Source organism: Odocoileus virginianus, chromosome 34 (genome assembly GCF_023699985.2).
Source record: "Odocoileus virginianus isolate 20LAN1187 ecotype Illinois chromosome 34, Ovbor_1.2, whole genome shotgun sequence".
Classification (NCBI taxonomy): Eukaryota; Metazoa; Chordata; class Mammalia; order Artiodactyla; family Cervidae; genus Odocoileus; species Odocoileus virginianus.
In genome coordinates, this window is record NC_069707.1 from 7,417,722 (window position 1) to 7,437,931 (window position 20,210).

The following is a 20,210-nucleotide window of genomic DNA, read 5'->3' on the forward strand; positions in this document are numbered from 1 at the left end:
CATAATATAAATGTTGTGTAAGTAGTTGCCAGCATGCAGCAGATTCAAGTTTTGCTTTTTGGGACTGTCCGGAATTTTTTTGAGTATTTTTTATCTACAGTTGATTGAATCCCTTGCAGCACCTGCAGATGTGAAGTACTGACTGTGGGGAGAGATTTTGGTGGATAAGAAATTACTTTCTTATCGAAATGCAAATTGCCCGTCAGTTCCAAAACTGAGATCACAGGGGACATTTCTCGTCACTACACCCCCTGGTTTTATAAAGTCCGGCTCTCCTGGCTCAGACGGTTAGGAATCTGCCTGCAATGCAGGAGTCCCCAGTTCAATCCCTGTGTTGTGAAAATCCCCTGGAGAAGGGAATGGCACCCAGTCCAGTATTCTTTCCTGGAAGAGCCCATGGACAGAAGAGCCTGGTAGGCTGTGGTCCATAGGGTAGCAAAGAGTCAGACACGACTGAGCGACTTTCACTCACTTCACTCACTCACTCCCTGGTTTTATAAAGCTGCCCCCAGGGGTGCCTGGATGTTTTTGTTTCTAGTCCTAAATTATTCCTGTTTGAACCAACGTGTGAAGAGAATAAGAAGGCACTAACTGCAACGTGGTGAGTTTAGATGCGCCTGGCGGGGCAAGACGGGCTTCTCTATGCCAGGTTAAATAGTTAAACGGGAACAGTCATCTTATACCCATAAAGCAACTGACCCAAGAGAAAGGAATGTAGAACTCTGATTTTCCTGCACAAACAAATAAACAAAAACCCCAAACCACAACAAGATGATGAAGAACAGGGAAGCCGGTGTGCTGCTATCCATGGGATCCCAAGGGGTCCCAAAGAGTAGGAAATATCAACAACGTGCAATGCTGCCATCTTTTGGCAGAACCCACAAACTGCATGTACACACTACTACGGGTAGAGGTGATGGTTTTTTCACCAAGTGGGTTGCCATTTCCTTCTCACACTCCTATAAAAATAACAATCTGTCATTGTCGGGCACTTCCTAAGTTCTAAGCCTTTCACACGCATTATCACATGAATTCTTCCGACATACCCGTGAGTAGATCCTATCATTGCCTCCATTGGCTGATGAGGAAAACTGAGTCACAGAGATCACGAAGCTTCCTGAAGGTCACAGGGCCAGGAAGTGATGGGCACCCCCCTGCCCCGAGTCGCTGTAATGAATGGAGCCGACGGGGGCGGGGGGCATGTACAGTAAGAGAAGGCGTCCAGGGCCAGATGGCATGAAGCCCTGCAGGCCGTGGAAGGAATCTCATTTTCTTCTCAGTGGATCAGGAAGACTGCGAGGATGTGGACAAGGAGGTGATGCGACCTTCACCTGCTTTGTGAGCAGTGTCTGGGGAGGGGGGGACAGGAGTGGGAGCAGACCACCAGCAAGGAGGCTACCGCCATGGCCTAGACGGGAGGTTAACACTCACACCCAAGAGCACAGCTGGTGAGGAAACGGCAGACTCGGCATAGATTTTCAAGACAGAGTGGGATTTGCAGAAAGCTTGCATGGAGGGGTGCAAGAAAGCTGAGGAGACAGAATCACCGCCTCGACAGGAGTGCTTGGGGTGGAGACAGGACCCGGGCTGATACAGGAGGGGAGCAAGCCTTCCTGTCCGCGGGGTCCTGGGTCTCCAACCCAAGAGGCACCGTGGCGTCGGATGCTGAGAACCAACACGCGCCAGGCACCTGGCAAGCTTGCAGGGGTTCCTGGGTCCCTTGCGTGGCGGGTGCAGGGCTCCAGGGCCAGCCCGCAGACACGGGGCCTGGAGACCAGGCAAGAACCCGGCGTCTAGAGAACTTGGGACGGACTCTGTGGAACACTGGTTACTCATTCAAGCTTCCGCAAATATTTACGGAGCGGCTGCTACGTGCCAGGCGCTGCCCTCCTAGTCGGAACCCTTATTTCACAGGAGGGCAAAGAAGGGCAGGGAGGCAGAGTCACCCCAGTGCCAGGGGAGCCCGGGGTCCAGCTTCTCGGCCCAGGGGTTTCCGGGAGTAACTGAAGGGCCGGCAGGGTGCAGAGGAGCAAGTGCTGAGGTCGGGAGCCGCCCCAGCACCCCCTGAGGGAAGAGGGAGGAGACCCCCATCTCGAGGAAGCCACTGGGGAGGGTGACGCTGCCCCGGGGTGTCTAAGGGGTGCTGGGCGTGGACAGGCGTTTCCTAATGGGTGTGGGAAAAGCACGCATGCGCTTTCCGCAGGCTCTGTCAAGGAAGGGTTCTTCCTCCTTGACGGCCCGGAAAATGAAGTTGCTCAGTCGTGTCTGACTCTTTGTGACCCCATGGACTGTAGCCTACCAGGCTCCTCCATCCATGGGATTCTCCTGTCAAGAATACTGGAGTGGGTTGCCATTTCCGTCTCCAGGGGATCTTCCTGACCCAGGGATCGAACTCGGGTCTCTCGCATTGTAGGCAGACATTTTACTGTCTGAGCCGCCAGGGGAATACTGACGTCCTGGGGAACCCCTGAAATCTCATCTACCTGCCGGGGTTGAGTCAGCATTGGCTCCTGATGCATGGGGTTTCTGACAACCCTGTCACCTCCCTCCGGCTTACTGCTGACTTTTCTACCTGGGGATTTCTTCTTACTAAAACGAGGCCTTTCCTCTACTGGGCTGTCCTCAAGGGAGAAATACGGGTGCCTTTTAAAGAGTTCTTTGAGCGGAAAGCCTTCTGGAAATGCCTTTTCATGCTTCTCTTTTCCCCCCCAGGTCGGCCCACCATCTCTGACGTGTACCCGGGCATGCAGGGAAGCACATGGGGCCTCGGAAAGACCGCTTACCACAGGTACATCAGGATGAAGGTGTACTTCCTCAGGTTGGGCGTGCGGAACAGGTCTACGAACGAGGGGCTCAGCTTCTCAGCGACGTCCTCCTCGAGAGACAGCATCTAGGAGAGAGTCAGGCCGTCAGCCACATCCAGGCTGCCACTGTGAGCAGGAATCGCCATCAGAGCCCTTCCCCCATCCCGGACCCCCACCTCGAGGTCGGTCATCACACTCATCAGCCCGAAGAGCTCCAGCGCCCTCCCGCTTCCCCAGGCAAGTCCCACAGGCAAGCGCTCAGTCATAAACCCGACCCAGCATTCAGAGAGGGGACAAAGCCCTTGCGAGTGAGTCACCTTCAGGTCGGCAGGAGGCAGCTTCCCGTTCTTCTGGGCAATGTGGTCCATGATCTTTATCGCCTGAGTGTTTCTCTTTTGCGATAACAGCCATCGGGGGGACTCGGGCACAAACCTGCAGACGCAGATCACCCCTACTCGGCGTCTCCCCCAGAGCCCGTCTGAGGTTAAGATTGAAAGAGAACCTCGCTGGAGCTGACTCAAATGCGTTCTTTTTTATAGCTGAGAAAGAGTGCCTTGTGTATGTGAACCACAGCTTCCTCATACGTTCGTCTGCCGATGGGCATCTAGGTTGCTTCCATGTCCTAGCTACCGTGAACTGTGGTGCAACAAACGCTGGGGTACATGTGTCTCTCTCAATCCTGGTTTCCTCGGGGTGTATGCCCCCAAACCACCACGATGTTGTAAAGTAATTAGACTCCGATTAAAATAAGTGAAAAAATAGAAGACTCTCCCTTCTGGTGTAGCCTTCATCCAGTGGGACGGAGGTCCCATTCTCTCCCAGAATCCAGCCGCCCTTCTGGCCCCTGGAAGATTCCTCACACACCATAGAGGCTCCACGTGCCCACCCCATGCAATACCGCAGATGCCTCTGCATAAGACAGGGGCTGTTGAACAAGCCTCAGAGTGTGTCCAAAACAAACTAAACTACACTCGCTTGCCTTCAACACGAGGTAGATTCCATGGTGTCTATTTCAGATGGGACCGCCTGCTCAGTTGTGTCAGTCCTGTCTGACTCTGTGCGACCCCATGGACTGTAGCCCGCCAGGCTCCTCCATCCATGGGATTCTCCAGGCAAGAATACTGGAGTGGGTTGCCATGCCCTCCTCCAGGGGATCTTCCCGACCCAGGAATCGAACCCACATCTCCTGCGTTGTAGGCAGAGTCTTTACCATCTGAGCCACCAGGAAAGCCCCCTCAGAGGAGACTAAGATGTTTTAAACTCAAAGACTGGGAATCTCTGGAAGAAGGTCACCTGAAAACACACAGGGAGAGTCTCACCAGCCAGCGGGACTCAGCCGGGGGTGGGGGGAGAGTCCCGGCACTGGAAGGCCCCTCGCTCCATGCTGACGGGGAGAGAGCAGGCTTTTCTTGAGCCTGAGTGTACTGAGAAGCTGGCTCTGGTCCTGAGAGGTTGGGGTGGACTTGGGGCCTCCCACAGGTAAGATGCGCCCTCAGCTAAACAGCAACAGAAGCTCGTGGATGAGACACTTCGCTCCATGAACCTCTCTGCTGCCCACCCTTCCCTCTCCCACAGTGAAAACTCATCTGTCTGGTTGCTTACCCCTCCAGACCCTGCCAAGGGCTGACAGCTAATAAGATGAACAACCCACTTGAGCTGGCTTTGTTCCTGTCTGATGGGCACACTCCCCAGAGATGGTTCCATTCCTTCATCTACTCCTTCACTGGCTCATCAAAGAGCAAATGCCTACTTTGTGGCTAGGTGGACTTTTGTCTGACTTTTAGCATCTCAGGCCTCTCTCTGGGTGATGTGAATTTAAAGAAACTCTGTAAGTAAATTTCTTTAAAGAGTGGCTGAGAGTGGCTCCCCCCGGAAACAAGGGCTACCCCGTGATGGAGCACCCCAGATGGCGTGGCTGGCTGGAAGCCCGGGGCCTGCAGGTAGGGTCGCCCTGGCTGTTGGGAAGATGGGTCCCCACGGGGACACGGTACCAGTAGCAGAAGACGAGCAGGAAGACGGGCAGGGAGACGGCCAGCTGCAGCCAGCGCCAGTGCGGGAGGACGTAGGCCAGTCCGGAGAGCAGCACAAGCCCCACGGTGAAGGCCAGCTGGAAGAGGATCGCCACCGTCCGTCTGTAGCCCAGACCCACGAACTCTGTGACTGAAACCGGGGAAACGTCACCCATGGGCTCCCACCCACTTTAAAATCCCCCATTTGCTACCTGCAGCTCCCCCCCACCCTTTGCACACTGCAGTATTCTGTCTACGGGGCTCTCCTGCCCAGAACCTTCTTGCTGTCAGCTGCAGGCTGACCTGGAGTATTTCCCAGGACCCGCCAGGGAGCGCTCGTTAACACCACCAGCACCCTGAGGGCACCCCAGGGACCTGGCCCTGTTGCAGGTGTTCGGACACATCTCCAGGTCTGTGGGCACAGCCCCGCCCTCCTGACTTCATAGCGAGGTGGTGGACCAGACACATGCACTGAGTTTGTCACACCCAGGTCTTGACATGATGCGGGCCGTGTGGGAAGAAAGCGTAAATGGCCAGGAGGGTGGGGGGTTCTCTGGGGGTTGCAGATTTTCAGAGCGCAGTGGAGCAGAGCTCATGCAGAAAATGTGAGCCATCAGGAGGGGCGGTGGTTAACTGAACCCGGAATGGGAAAGCGAGTTCCAGGCAGAAGGACAGCGGCCCAGGTGACCGCTGGGTGAGGTCGGGTCATGGGGGCCGTGCGTCCTCCTGGGGGTGTCTCGTAGGTTTGCGGAGAACACTGGCTTCAAGTGCGGGAGGCACAGAGGCGCCTCGGCACAGGATGACCCGATGTTACGTCTGCTAAAGGCCCCCCTGCACCGCACTGCTGCCTGTGGATGCCCCGGGGGTGGACCAGTGTGGAGCGGAGCAATGGTGGTGGTGGGATTCGGCAGGAGTAGCAGATCGGTGAGAGGGCTTCGGTGCCGGAGGTGTTCTGAGAGGAAAGCAGAGGGGGGGCTGGGGAGAGGGACACTGGAGGAACGGGCGTGGGGGTGGAGAGGAAGACGTCCTGGGCTGGGAAGAGAGGAGGAATCGGTCACGCAGACTGAAGGGGAGCCCCTGGTGCAGGACCAGGGAGTATGGGACCTCCAAGTGAGGCAGGGGAGCCATGGGAAGGATGCAAGCCAGGGTATCACGTAGCGTTCCCAGTCTGTCTTCCTGTCTCTCTAGCCTGGGAGCTCCTTGAAGGAGGTTGTTGTTCAGTTGCTAAGCTGTTTCCGACTCTTTGCACTGGCTTGTATGGACTTTGCATGGACTGAAGCCCACCAGGCTCCTCTGTCCTCCACTCTCTCCAGAGTTTGCTCAAATTCATGGCCACTGAGTCAGTGAGGCCATCCAACCATCTCATCCTCTGTTGTCCCCTTCTCCTCCTGCCTTCAATCTTTCTCAGCATCAGGGTCTTTTCCAATGAATCAGCTCTTTGCATCAGGTGGCCAAAGTATTAGAGCTTGAGCTTTAGCAACAGGCCTTCCAATGAATATTCAGGGTTGATTTCATTCGGGATTGACTGGTGTCTTGAGAGTAGGACCGAAGGCCTTGTCTATTTTGGCATCTCTGGCCCTGCCTCTGTGCCTGCCACAGGGCAACAGACACACCGCAGGGAGGAGAAGGGGTGGGCATGGCTCTGGGCTACCCCCGGGGCCCTTCAGTGACCTCAGGGCACTGTGGTCCCCACATGGAGGATCCTGAGGCAGAGAGAGATTATGGAACGTACCCAGGATCACACAGCTGGTCAGAGTTGAGTGCAGATTTGACCTTAAATTAATCCTTGTCTCCTTGTGCCAAATACTGCATGTTCAGCCTCTAGATGGCTGGGCTGTTTCAGCTAATATATGCTGAACTCAATAAACTTAACTAGTGTGTTCACGAGTTCTTGGGGAAGGAACATGGATTTTTCTTGGCCCTAGTGAACTATTTCTTAGAATGTCAAACCATAAGACATTGTTTTCAAAGATGGCAAGACCTGGCAAAAACCTGGACCATCCTCAGTGCTGTCTGATACACCCACCCATCCCTCCATGGGCTGAGGGATACACAGCTATTACGCTACTTTCTTCTACAGAAGTATTTTTCATTTTCTGTTCTTACTTTTCATAGAAAACTTGAAAGAAAAAAATAGTATATAGAATTATCTTGATTTACACTTCATTTTTTTCATCACTGTGTTTATCGAGTCGCCAGGTCATATCCGACTCTTTGTGACCCCATGGACAGCAGCGCACAAGGCTTCCCTGTCTCCTGCCATCACCCCGAGTTTGCCCAGCTTCATGTCCATTGTGTGGGTGATGCTGTGTAACCATCTCTGCTGTCTTCTCTTCCTCAGCATCAGAGTCTTTTCCAATGAGTCAGCCAAAGTGTAAGAGCTTCTTTCATTTCCTCTTATATCGTCTCCCCTAACTCTTGAGTGTCCTTCAAACCAGCGGAATTTGTTGTATTTCTTTCGGAAGAGGCTGGTTCATTCATATTTGAAATGTTGTAATACTGTCCCACCTATCTCCCCTTCCTACATAACCCCCATCATTGTAAACACATCACATGTGATCTTTTCCCAAACAGATTAGTTGATATGGAAACAAGGAGCCATCATAAGTGGTTATATAAGTGTCTCTCAAACAAAGAGAGACAGACAGAGGCCATTCTGACCTCACACCCAGCTCCAATCACACAGACACAAATACAGCTAGCGAGGCCACACTTTGTCTAGACTTCCTCCCAAAAAAGCCCGCCTCCACGCTCAGCTTCGTCCCATTCCACCCCACTCCCGGACCTCCCGGGCTTTGCAAAGTGCCTGGAGACCTCGGGCCAGCAGATGCTTACTCAGGGTGTAGCCAGCCGTCCAGTTGCCCTTGCTAACCAGCCCCTGCAGCAGGCGGAAGAGCAGCAGGGACGTGTAGTCTGGAGCCACGGCCGTCAGGACGCCCACGACGGCGCTGATGAGGGTGGAGGTGAAGAGGCACACTTTGCGGCCAAACCTTTGGGGGCGAGAGACAGCGAGGTGAGAGCTGAGTGTTCCCAGGGGCGAAGGGACGGCAAGCAGGCCCTCTGCTGGGAGACGAGACCGTTTCTCTGCAGCATCGTGCAGTCCATCATGCATCGCGGCCCCTTCTCCAAGCCTGACCTGGTCCCCCCTCAGAGACAGTGACCCGCAACTCTTGCAGGATTAACAAAGTCACTCTGAAGAGGAATCCTGGCCAGTCTCACTCAAGGACCAGGGGCCTCCCTCCGTGACCCGCCCAGTTCTCAGACTCATCTCCTCTTGTTATCTTTGTACTTAACAGATTGCGTTACTATTCACAGACTTAACAGGGTGCACCAGAAATCAGGTCACCAACAACCCACATAGTTAACCTTATCAATGATCATAAGGTTTTTCTGGGGAAATATTCAATTCTAATCGAATAACTAGTGAAAAGTGTTTTTCCTTTCTTTTTTCATGAGTGAAGTGGGCCAGCAAACATGAAGGGATGTTCAACATCGCTAGTCATCAGGGAAATGCAAATCAAAGCCACACGGGAAGTTGCTATAACACGGGGAGCAACCCGGCGCTCTGTGACAACCTAGAGACCTGGGATGGGGAGGGTGGGGGGGACATGTGTATGCTAATTGTTCATTCACTGGTTCATGGCAGAAGCCAGCACAATATCCTAAAGCAATTATCCTCCAATGAAAAGCAATTTGTTTAAAAAAACCATTTAAAAAACCTACGGTGAGATACCACCTCACGCTTATCAGAATGGCCATTATCAGAAAAACAATAAACAACAAGTGTTGGCAAGGATGTGGAAAAAAGGGCGCTTAGTACACTGTGGAGGGGAACATAAACTGATGCAGCCATTACGGAAAACAGAAGAAACAGGACGAAGTTTCTTTAAAAAATTAAAAACAGAACCACCATAAATCCAGCAATTTCACGTCTGAATATTTCTCCAAAGGAAACAAAAACACTAATTCTAAAAGGTATCTGCACCCCTGTGTTTATTGCAGTATTAGCCAAATTGCCAATATATGAAAGCAATATATGGAGCTCCAATATAAGCAATATATGGAATATATTCCAATATAAGCAATATATGGAAGGACTGGTGCTGAAGCTGAAACTCCAATACTTTGGCCACCTGATGCAAAGAACTGACTCATTTGAAGAGACCCTGATGCTGGGAAAGATTAAAGGCAGGAGGAGAAGGGGACAACAGAGGATGAGATGGTTGGATGGCACCAGCAACTCAATGGACATGAGTTTGAGTAAGCTCTGGGAGTTGGTGATGGACAGGGAGGCCTGGTGTCCTGCAGTCCATGGGGTCACAAAGAGTTGGACATGACTGAGCAACTGAACTGAACTGATATGGAAGCAACCTAAGTGTCCATCAATAGTTGAATGAATAAAGATGTAGATATAATATTATATATATGTATGTATACAATGCAATAGTACTCAGCCATAAAAAAGAATGTATTTATGACAGTACAGACAGACATAGAGGGTAAAGCGCTAAGTGAAAGCAGTCAGAAAAATGAATACCCTGTGACCTTACTCATATGCAAGATTTAAGAAACAAAACAAATATAGCTTCTAAATGACAGTTATCTACTACTGCAAATAGATACATAAATAGATAAATACTAAAAATATTAGTGACAGAACCATTCACTCTACCTTCTTCCCACATGCAAAGATGATTAACATGCTTTAGGGAAATACTGCAGGGGGGAAGAAAAGAACTGTCCACACACAAAAATCCACATCCTCATCTCTCATCTTTAACTTTCCACTGACACTGTCCTTGCTCACCAAGTTCTACATGTTGAACTTCTCTCTGCATACCCTCTTCTAGCTTATCTCAAATCTGGTTTATCGCTTTAAATACCAATTACTGGTGGCAAATCCCAAATATTGTACTCCAGCCTGAACCTCATGTATCCAACTGTCTACTTGGCAACTCCTCTCTGTTTCACAGGTTCTCTGAACGCATCTCCACCAAGCTGCAGAAGAGGAAATTCTTAACCCTGTCTGTCTCAAAAAATGGCCCTGCCCCCCTCCACCCTTCTGCCAGAAGCATAACCCTTGGTTTTGTCCCCGCTTCCTCTGAGCCCCGCATCCCAGCTACACAACCTGCCTGTGGTTTCAACCTCTGAAATCCCCCCTAAACCCCCAGCTTCCTCCATCCTCCTGCCCCACGTTGTCCAAGGCACTCACTACCATGTCGGGTCTCAACTTCTGCGAAGGTTCCCTCTGGACGCTTCTCCCACCACCGGCCACTGAAGTCCCTTCTCCCCTCGGTGGTGACACTGTGTGTGGTCGGATCCACCTTTACGTACCTGTCTGCTATGTAGCCGACACCCAGAGAGCCCAGGAAGAAGCCCAGGTTCACACAGGACTGAAAGAGGTCCACCTTCCAAGAGTCATCACACACCAGGTTAAACTGCGGGTCGGAGGGGCCAAAACACACAAGACCGTTTGTAAGTTAAACTACGGCTACCATTTTCCCTGAGAAAATGTCAACACACAACACAAAAATGTGGGATCCTGGGTTCCCTCACATCCTTTCCTTTCACCACATTTTCATAACACAAATGCAAGGTTTCTGGGGAATCTCAGGCAGTGTCATTAAATGCCTAATATCTTTATCTTGCATTTATCCTCAATACACACTAATTAAAAAGGCTGTTGTCAGGGGCCTCTGATAGTTGTCAAAGGACAGGGTGGTCAAAAGGTAAGGTTTCTAAAGGAAATACAGCAGAGTAATTATCCAAAAACGAAAATGAAGTAAAATAAATATGACGTGTTTCCCAGAATTGATAAAAGCCCTTAATTAAGAAAGCTGAGCGCCAAAGAATTGATGCTTTGAACTGTGGTGTTGGAGAAGACTCTTGAGAGTTCCCTAGACTGCGAGGAGATCTAACCAGTCCATCCTAAAGGAAATCAGTCCTGAATATTCCTGGGAAGGACTGATGCTGAAGCTGAAACTCCAATACTTTGGCCACCTGATGCGAAGAACTGACTCATTGGGAAAGACCTTGAGGCTGGGAAAGACTGAAGGCAGGAGGAGAAGGGGACGACAGAGGATGAGATGGATGGTGTCACCAACTCGATGGACATGAGTTTGAGTAGGCTCTAGGAGTTGCTGACGGACAGGGAAGCCTGGTGTGCTGCAGTCCATGGGGTCGCCAAGAGCTGAACATGACTGAGTGACTGAACTGAACTGAACTGAATCACATGTTTTATTCCATTTTCTACCCAATAATTGTGTGAATTTGTCATGACTGATGGAGCTGTAAGTATCAACATGAGAATTTCTGAGCAAAGACACAGAGGGCAGCTGGTGGGGGCTTCTGGGGAGCAGCCTTGTGCAGCCCTGCATGTGGGGGATGGGGGAACCCAGAGACGGCAGGAGATGCGGAGGGTTCCATGTGCCTGGGAGGAGCTGAGGCAGAAGGACAGAGGCAAAGACAGGAGCCAATCTGCCTGGGCATTGTTGGGAGTGAGGTTCAGGGCTTGCCCCTCCATGCCTGGCCCATGCATGGTGATACCAACATGCCTGGGCGCTCTGGGAGGCCCGGGTGCAGGAGCATCCCCACTTGGAGCCCAGAGGGGCAGAAAGCAGGGAGGCGCCCAGGGATGAGACAGAAGCTGGGAGGTGATAGCTGGGGCCCTCACCTCCCCATTTAGCCCAGCACCGGTCAGGACTCATGACTGCCCCACCAGGCAGAGGGATGTGACCACAAGGATGTCACTGAGCAACTCTGGGCCTCGGTCTCCTGTCTGGAAGGTGTGTGTGGAGCCGGTCCTGTCACCATCACGGGGAGGCTGCAGGAGCTGCAGGGAGACACCATGTGCCCCTGGTTTGGTAAATAACGAACCATTTAACTTTTTAAATGGAGGCTTTACTTTTTGTTGTTCAGTCACTCAGTCATGTCCGACTCTGTGACCCCAGGGACTGCAGCACGCCAGGCTTCCCTGTCTTTTACCATCTCCTGGGGCTTGCTCAAACCCATGTCCATTGAGTCGGTGATGCCATCCAAATTCACCCTCTGTCGCCCCCTTCTCCTCCTGCCTTGACTCTTTCCCAACATCAGGTTCTTTTCCAATGAGTCAGCTCATCACATCAGGTGGCCAAAGTACTGGAGTTTCGGCTTCAACATCAGTCCTTCCAATGAACACCCAGGACTGATCTCCTTTAGGATGGACTGGTTGGATCTCCTTGCAGTCCAAGGGACTCTCAAGAGTCTTCTCCAACACCACAGTTCAAAAACTGTCTTCAAATTCTTTGGCGCTCGGCTTTAAGTTGGTCCAACTCTCACTCCAGGTGTTTATTCCCTTGAAAATTCAGCTGAAAGCACACCGCCCCGGGGAGTTTCTCCTGCCACTGTTTGGTTTCTCTGTGGCCCTGGGCCCCTGTCAGCAGAACTCGGGGGAGGCTGCTCCTGGGAGTTGTTATCTCGCTGGCCCAGGTCAGCCTCTCCAGAGGCCTCTCTGGAGCTCCCACCCACGTCACCCAGGATGATGTTCTGGGCGTACTAGATGCCCCCAAAGCCACAGGGCAATGGTTTGGGGACGTTTGTTCTACTCTTTGCAATCAGCATCTTTGTAAGATGTCTCCGTCACCCTCCCTGAAATGCCCTGCGTGCCATCCTGCTCTGGGGGCATGCAGAAGCCAGGAGCTCATGGAACTGGAAGAAGGGGCGCCTGTCCTTCCCTACTGATGCCACCTCCCCTAAGAACTCTGCCCCCAGCTACGCCAAGGGGCTCTGTCTGTAGGCACCTGCTCCCTGTGATCCCAGACCCAGCCACTGCCCCCGGGGCCCCTCTGTGCCCCCAGGAAGACAAGGCTGGCCCCTTAGGGAAGGCCAGGCTTTGCACGGGGGGCGCACGGGATGGGGTGGGGTCTCCTAGGCCGGGTCCCTCCCCTACTGGGACTTCACTGGGCATTTCTCTGGGGCCAGGCCTTATGGTGGACACAGCCTGTAGGGCAGCAAGCTGGCCAAGCTCATGGGACACAGAGTCACCCAGCGTTCTCGTTAGAATCCAGGTTCCCCTGGGTTCTGTCTCAGCAGATCGCGGATCGGAATCCAGGTGATCCCAGGGATCAGGTGAGTTGGGAAAACAGCACCCTCCTGCCCCAAATGGACCCTGACCTCTGTCCTCAGGGTGGGGAGGGACGGGGAGCTGGGTGTTCAAAGCGGTCCGCACATCGTCTTCCCTTCAGCCAATTCCAACGTCCAAGGCAAGGCCTTGTTAAAGATTATTTCTGCAGAAATGAATAACTAGGGAGGATTCTGCCCCAAATAAGCTTCAGCTTAGACTGAGAGGAGGAGGCAAAAGTGGTTTTGAAGCAGTGGGAAGGGTGAGTCAGAAGAGGCGCATTCTGTCCAGAAGAAGCGGTCCTCCACTCCTGAGGGCCCGCGTCTCATCGCCTCCATCACCTCCAGCTGGATCCCACCCCCAACACACTAGTGTGTCCCCAGGTGAGCCCTACCCCACAACCCCTCCCCTGTCTCCCCCAGTCCTCCCCAGAGTACCTGGGTCCCCGAGTACCTGGAAGCCCACTCCCTGTTACCACCGTTGGCCAGTCGGGGCTGTGTCCCCTCCCCAGGACCCCCACCCAGGCCAGGCTCCCCCACAGGCATGAGCTGCTGCTTCCGTGTGTTCCCGCCTCACTGTTCAGGGTCTCAGCCCCCCGGCCTCCCCGGCCAGGACCCTCCGGCAAATCGGGGGCCTCCTCTTCCCCACCCACTTCCAGGTCTGTGTCTCTTTAAATCAATCCTTCTTTCTGATCCTGTGACAGCCACGTGGGTCCACAGCCCTGCTGGGGCCCATGACAGCCTCCTCAAGCTCTCCCCACCTCTAGGGAGCCTCCCCTCCACTCCCCACTAGCGCCTGGACCATTCACAAGGTCCAGCGAGTCTTCTTCCCCTGCCTGAACTGCCACTTGGCACAAAGGTAGGGTTGCCAGTTTTAGAGAAAAAAAAAAATACGGGGTGCTCCTCTGAACTGGAATTTTAGATAAACAACACTTTTTTTTTTAGTGCAATCATGTCCTCAGCAGTATCTGAATTCCCAGCCTCAGCTGTCAGTATCAAATGTTGTGCAATATCTGGGACCTAATTATCCTAAACAAATATTCATTGTTTACCCTCAATTCAAATTTAATGGGCGTCCAGCATTTTATCTGGTGATCTGATGTAAGATCTCAGCGCTCTGGCCCAAAGCTGAGCCACCCAGCTCAGCTGGGTGGTCATTCTGTCATTCTGTCCATGACCCCTCCACTGGATTCCAGTCAATTCAACAACTCATTGCTTCCTGAACGTGGTCCCTGCCCCCTCTCCGCCGAGCTTCGGTTCACATTCCCCAGCGCACCCTGTTTCCTCTCCTAGCAGCTCAAAATACCACCCTGGGTCCCACTCAATACTCCATCCTAAGGACCTAATGTATATCACAGGGAATCATACTCGATATTTTGTAATAATCTAGAAGGGAAAAGAATCTGAAAAAAAAATAGATACGTATGTATATATAACTGAGTCAAGGAAGTCACACAGTAACCCGCTCCAGCATTCTTGTCTGGAGAATCCCATGGACAGAGAGGAGCCTGGTGGGCTACAGTCTATGGGGTCGCAAAAAGTCAGACACGACTGAAGCTATTTAGCCTGGGATGGCATAACTGCATCACCTTGCCTGAAACTAACACAAGACTGTAAATCAACCATACTCCAATTTAGAAAGTCTGCCACCTCCCGCTGGAAGACCCCAGTGGCCGGCTGAATAGCAAGGTCCCCCTCCTTGTCTGGGACACTGATCTTATTCTCACGACCACCACCCCTCCCTCGCTCCCTGGAGACTGCAAACGCCTTGAACCTCACAGGCTGCTTCCGTGTCCCTCCTGGCATCACACCCAGTGCCAGAACAGAGGAAAAGCTCAGAACACGGTTACTGAGCGGACAGACGGAGGGCTGAATGGATGAATTCTTGCATCCAGCTGATCCTGTCCAAGCAGAGTGTGCCTCAGCCACAGAGAACAATACATCCCCGTCCAGGTCTGCTTCTAGATTCCCAGCGAGAAGAGTGGCCAGTTCAGCACCCCTGGGAGATGAGTCCTCTAACTGGACGTCAGGTTGGAGGACGCCTCAGAGACCAGATGTTTGCGCAAGGGCACCCACACCTGCCCCGCCCCCCAAGACAGCGGGCTGTGGGGCCGGAGGAGAGGACACGGCTTTTCTCCAGCCAGACGGGTGGGGCTCAGGGCATCAGTTCCCTTGTTTCAGGCGAGCAGTTTGCTAACAAACACGCTCTGCACAGTTCCAGTCTGTGGCTTCACCAAAAGGCTTCCGTGGAGGCCCAGATGGTAAAGAATCTGCCTGCGATGCAGGAGACCCAGGTTGGTTCCCTGGGTCGGGAAGATCCCCTGGAGAAGCGAATGGCTACCACTCCAGTATTCTGGCCTGGAGAATTCCATGGACAGAGGAGCCTCTCAGGCTATAGTTCATGGGGTTGCAAAGAATCGGACACCACTGAGCGACTAATGTGTCTAAACTTCTCCTGTGACTTCGCCAAGTGACCTTGAGGTCAGTTTCCAAGTGCCCATGCTTGTCACAGTATAGCACTTTGCAAAGGGTCCATGAAGGAAAAAACTCTGCTGGCTTTTCAGTGAGATATTCTCAAAGCAAAGGCTCAGATAACCCCCTAACCTATCCAGGCAAGCACTCTGCCTCCATCCTGCTCTCCTGCGGGCCATGGAGGGGACACCCAGTGCTGCTGGACACCCAGGGGTGCTGAACTGGCCACTCTTCTGACTTGTCTGATCGGCACCTCTGTGGTCCTTGGCCGACCCCTGGGAAGCAGGTCGTTGTCATCGTTGGCTTACTGATGAGGAAACTGAGGCTCAGAGATGCTGAGTAACGTACACAGCGACACTCAGCCAATTCGGGGCATGGCTGGGACTCAGTTGGACTCCAGAGCAGCTTCCACACCACCTCAAAGACCAGCGTTGAGCTGTCACAGGTCCACAGCTCGTGAATGGAGGGAGGGGGTTCGCAACTCTGCTGGTGGGGCCGCTGGCCCCCAAGTGGATTCTGCAGGCCCGTGGAGAAGCCAGTGGGGCAGAAAGATAAGGAAGCCAGTCTCCCCGGGGGGTCCCCGTCCAGCAGTACAGCTTGGCCTGGCAGGCGACGGTCTCTCTGAGCCCCAGTTCCCTCCTCTAACTAACTCCCAGAGTGTGGGGAGGATTGAACAAGGGAGGAACGATAGTGCCCGCGGCGGAATCTGATACGCCGTGGTTCAGAGAGCACCACCCTGCTCCCTCTTTGCTGATGTGGGGTTGAAACCTGCAGGATTCGTCATGTTTCCTCTCTGCCCTGAAACCCGCATCATGATCCCCCCGGCGAAGGCCCGCTCTTACCTCGGTCACGATGGAGGAACCGGGCGTGTCGTACACCCAGCCCTGATCGCAGGGGCCCAGGGGCAGGGGGCTGCCGTTGGCGGCCAGGCCGGCCAGCGGGTCCAGGCAGCCGAGGGCGCTCTGGTTCCAGTCCACCGCATAGCGGAGGCACTGGCCCTGCGGCCCCGGGCCCGGCACCGTGTAGTTGAGCTCCTCCGCCAGGCTCCAGCCGCATCGCCGGCTCAGCTCCGCCACCCCGGGGCTCCGGCAGCGGTGGTCCGGGGTGAAGGCCAGAAAGACGATGCCCACGTAGATGGGGGCGAAAGCAGCCGAGAACAGGCACAGGATCAGGAAGGCTTGCTTCTGGAACCAGCCAAACTCCCCGACCTGCTCCAGAACATCGTCCACGGTGAGCATGACTGAGCCTCCACGCACATCACTCTGAGCAGACCACGGCGGCCGCAGAGCCTGGGGTCAGGGTCTTATGTGGGTTTCTCTGCGATGGGCTGGTCTGAAGTCTAACTGCTGTCTAAGCATCTTGGCTTCTACCCCTGGAAGCCAACCAGCTGGAACCAATCTTTCACCCGCAGGGCAGGTTTTGGGAAGGGATAGGAGGAGGGTGATTGGTCAGACTGCTGGGCTGGGGGAAGTCACCCAGGCTGAGGGCCTGTTTCTGTGGCACCGGGGCTCCCAGAGCCAAAGGAGAGAGCAAAGGTGGCCGCGAAGCGCCCAGCGGTCTCTTTCAGGCTCTTCCAAAAGGATCCTCCACTTGAAAGCTTTTTTATCATCTAGATAAACAAGGACAGGACACTGGCTGCCAGACTATCGGACCTGCTTCTCATGATGGGGCATCTCAAGCAGTGTGCAGTGAGGGTCTGGCTGTGGGCAATGGGAGAGCCAAGCTCCCCAAACTGACCCACTGCCCTACATCCTTGTCCCAGTGTAGAATGACCGCCTTCTTCGGGACCCACAAAGGACTTCTCCTGGCCTCACTATGTCTCCAGGCTCCTGGCTGCTGGCCCATGACACACCCACCCTGAATCCCCAGGAAAGTGGGCCACAGGGGCCCTCTGGGCACAGACCCTGATGGGTTCCCTGGGCAGAGATGCTGGTAGAAAAGATCAAAGGGTCGCAGGCAGAGAACACCTCCCCCTCCCCCACTTCCAACCCGGGGGCAGAATATTAAGAATATTAAGCCTGGGTTCCCCCTCCATGCACGCAAGAGGGACAAATAACAGATGAACGGGTGCCTGGGTTCCCTCTGGTTTCTGGGACCCTCATCTCTCTGCTCCGTGGACACGGGGAGCTGGCCCCAAGCCCAGCGGTGCACCAGCTACTCTGGTGAGACAGGAGGAGCTCTGCCAACCACTCCCCTACGTGGGCTGAGCACCAACTGGGGGTGTGGTGGGAGGGGAGAGGGCAGAGAGGGGGGCAAACCTCCCCAAGGCATCAGCTTGCCCAGGCCAGGCGCTGCCCTTCCTGCCCGAGTGAGATAATGGAAACTGTGTCTTCATCGCCCCTCCCTGTTCTTGGCACAGGGCCCCTGAAACCCTTGACACTTCCTAGGAGTGTCTTCTGTTCAACGAGGTGACTCTGGGTGGGCTTGTGGGTGGCTCCAGGCCATGGGTAAGACCAAGCTATGATTGTGTGCTAGGGGCTTCCCAGGTGGCACTAGTGGTAAAGAACCTGCCTGCCAATGCAGGAGACACAGGAGATGCAGGTTCGATTCCTGGGCGGGGAAGATTCCCCTGGAGAAGGAAATGGCAACCCACTCCAGTGTTCTTGCCTGGAGAATCCCATGGACAGAGGAGCCTGGCGGGCTACAGTCCTTGCGATAGCAAAGAGACTCTGGGTGGGCGCCTGCCTGCAGGTAAGACCGAGCTGTGATTAGAAACATGGAACTTTCAGCCCCATCTCCCTATTCTCTTGAGCAAAAAGGCCTGAAATGGTCAGTGATGGGTCATGTCCATGGGGTAAAGCCTGCATAAGAGCCCCACTACCCAGGGTTCAGAGCAGTCACATCCACACCCCAGGTCCATGGGGACAGCAGCTCCTCCACCCACCCCCCTCGTCCCCCTCCCCCCACCCTGTGTATCTCCTCTCCCGGCTCCTCTGATGCTTCACCGTATTCTCTAATAATCTGGTGGACAAGTCAACATTTCCCTGACTTCTGTGAGCCGCTCTAGCAAATCAGGAGCTTCCCCCGTGGCTCAGTCGGCCCGAATCCACCTGCAGTGCAGGAGACCCAGGTTTGATCCCTGGGTCAGGAAGATCCCATGGAGAAGGAAACAGCAACCCACTCCAGTATTCTTACCTGGAGAATCCCATGGACAGAGGAGCCTGGAGGGCTACAGTCCGTGGGGTTGCAGAGAGTTGGACACAAATCGCAGGTAACACTTTCTAGCAAATCAGTTGACTCCAAAGAGGGAAGAGGTCAGAGGACCCTGATCTGTAGCTGAGTCGGGCAGAATTGTGGGTCACCTGGGGCCCTAATAGTGACTGGCATCCGAGGGGGGACGGTCTTGTGGGACCGAGCCCTTAACCGGTGGGGTCTGAGACTCTCTCCAGGCTGATGATGTCAGAAGTGGGTTAAACTGTGGGACACCTGGCTGGCATCGCAGGCAAGTGCCTGGTGTGGGCAAAACCCCCGTATTCAGTGACCCTAAGTGAAGTGTCCTGGGAGAGGAGTGAGGAGGACTCACGGGAGAAAGGAGACCGGGGTTTTCCTGCACACGAGGAGCTCACTGCATTTCTCGGCCACAAGCGGCCCTGAATGCTCGGGCTCCCCGGCCTCGAGTCCTCCAGACCTTTTCACTGTTCTGAAACCTTGTCTGAGAGATCCTGGCTTGGCCCGCAGCTACCCACCACCCTGTCCCACTAAGTAACCCACCCACCCACACCCTCCCTGCAAACTAGAGTGCCTGCAGTCTGCCAGGCTCCGCTCTTGGCAGGGAGAACAGAGCCGTGAACAGAGGAACCAGTGTCTCAGGGTAGAGATCTGAGCTCAGAGAGGGAAGTGTGGAGACGGTGTCTTCGCAGGTGGGGAGCATGACCGAGATCTCAAGCAGGAGCGGTGGGGGCTGCAGCCTTAAGAACCAGCGGTCGGAGGTGGCCTCTGAGACACAGAGCCTCGAGGGAGGCCGGAGGCCAAGCCCTGGGGGGTAGGAACTGGAGGACGAACGTTCCAGAGAGAGGAAAAAGCTGAGGCCGGGCAGGCTGAGCGAGGAGGCCCGTGGGGCAGCCTCAGAGCCAAGACAAGGAAGCAGGACTGAGGCCAGAGGGGCCTTGGGCCCAGATAAAGGGCCCCGTGGGGCCAGGGCTTTCCCCGGGGGCGAGGGCAGCCCCCCGAGGCCGTCTGAGCCAAGCACGGGGAAGCTGCCACTGCCCAGCTGGGCCCTGGGGGCTGGAGGGGGCGGCACCAGCAAGGCTGGAGAGAAACGCACTCAGGGCCTGATTGCAGGTGGAGGTGGGAGGATGTGCTGATGGTCTGGATGTGGGGTGTGAGGGCCAGCAAGGGGTCCAGAGGCGCCAGGCGTTTGGCCCCAGCCTCTGGAAGGACAGCCTTCCCTTCACTGAGGGGACGGGAGATGTCCACAGAGCATGCGGACAGCACTTGGGCGGGGAGTTGTTCAGAGCCCACCTCCATCAGTACACCACACATCTGCTAAGCCTTAACGTTTATGCCTGTAAAATGGGCCCACACTCGCCCTCCCTCCTGCCCAGGGTGTGGCCGAGAGGATCAGGAAAGCCTGGGGCGGAGGGTGAGCTTTCCCACAGAGGGCCCAGTGGTAGGTGCCCGGTGGAGAGGCCCTTCTGGGCCGTCTGGTCTCTTCAGCAGCTTCCCCTTTAGTCCAAGCGCTACCACCACCCTGGACGAGACCTAAATGAAGGCACGTGTGTTCTGGCTCCCCGGGGAGTTTCATTTAGGGACGTGGAAAGTTTTAGTTTCATCTCATTGTCCTGTGTCGTGTGATATCCTTATTTTTGTCAACCATTTTTTCAGTACC

General features: G+C 54.3%; 1 protein-coding gene across 4 annotated transcripts in view; it reads right to left on the reverse strand.

Annotated features, from left to right (window-relative positions):
• The window catches only part of LOC110126713 (solute carrier family 22 member 1), a 35,562-nt gene extending 18,814 nt beyond the window's left edge, over window positions 1-16,748 (reverse strand). For 2 of the 4 annotated variants that reach the window (XM_070461469.1, XM_070461468.1), the window contains exons 1-6: window positions 16,225-16,745; window positions 10,148-10,251; window positions 7,649-7,803; window positions 4,796-4,964; window positions 3,122-3,236; window positions 2,784-2,890 (exon numbers count right to left, since the gene is read on the reverse strand). In XM_070461469.1, coding sequence (XP_070317570.1) covers window positions 2,784-2,890; window positions 3,122-3,236; window positions 4,796-4,964; window positions 7,649-7,803; window positions 10,148-10,251; window positions 16,225-16,620 — 1,046 coding nt within the window. In that variant the 5' untranslated portion in view covers window positions 16,621-16,745. Of the gene's footprint in view, window positions 1-2,783; window positions 2,891-3,121; window positions 3,237-4,795; window positions 4,965-7,648; window positions 7,804-10,147; window positions 10,252-16,224 lie in introns of all 4 variants that reach the window. The other 2 variants (XM_020876570.2, XM_020876552.2) reach the window with 2 other exon arrangements.
• Window positions 16,749-20,210: the final 3,462 nt, after the last annotated feature.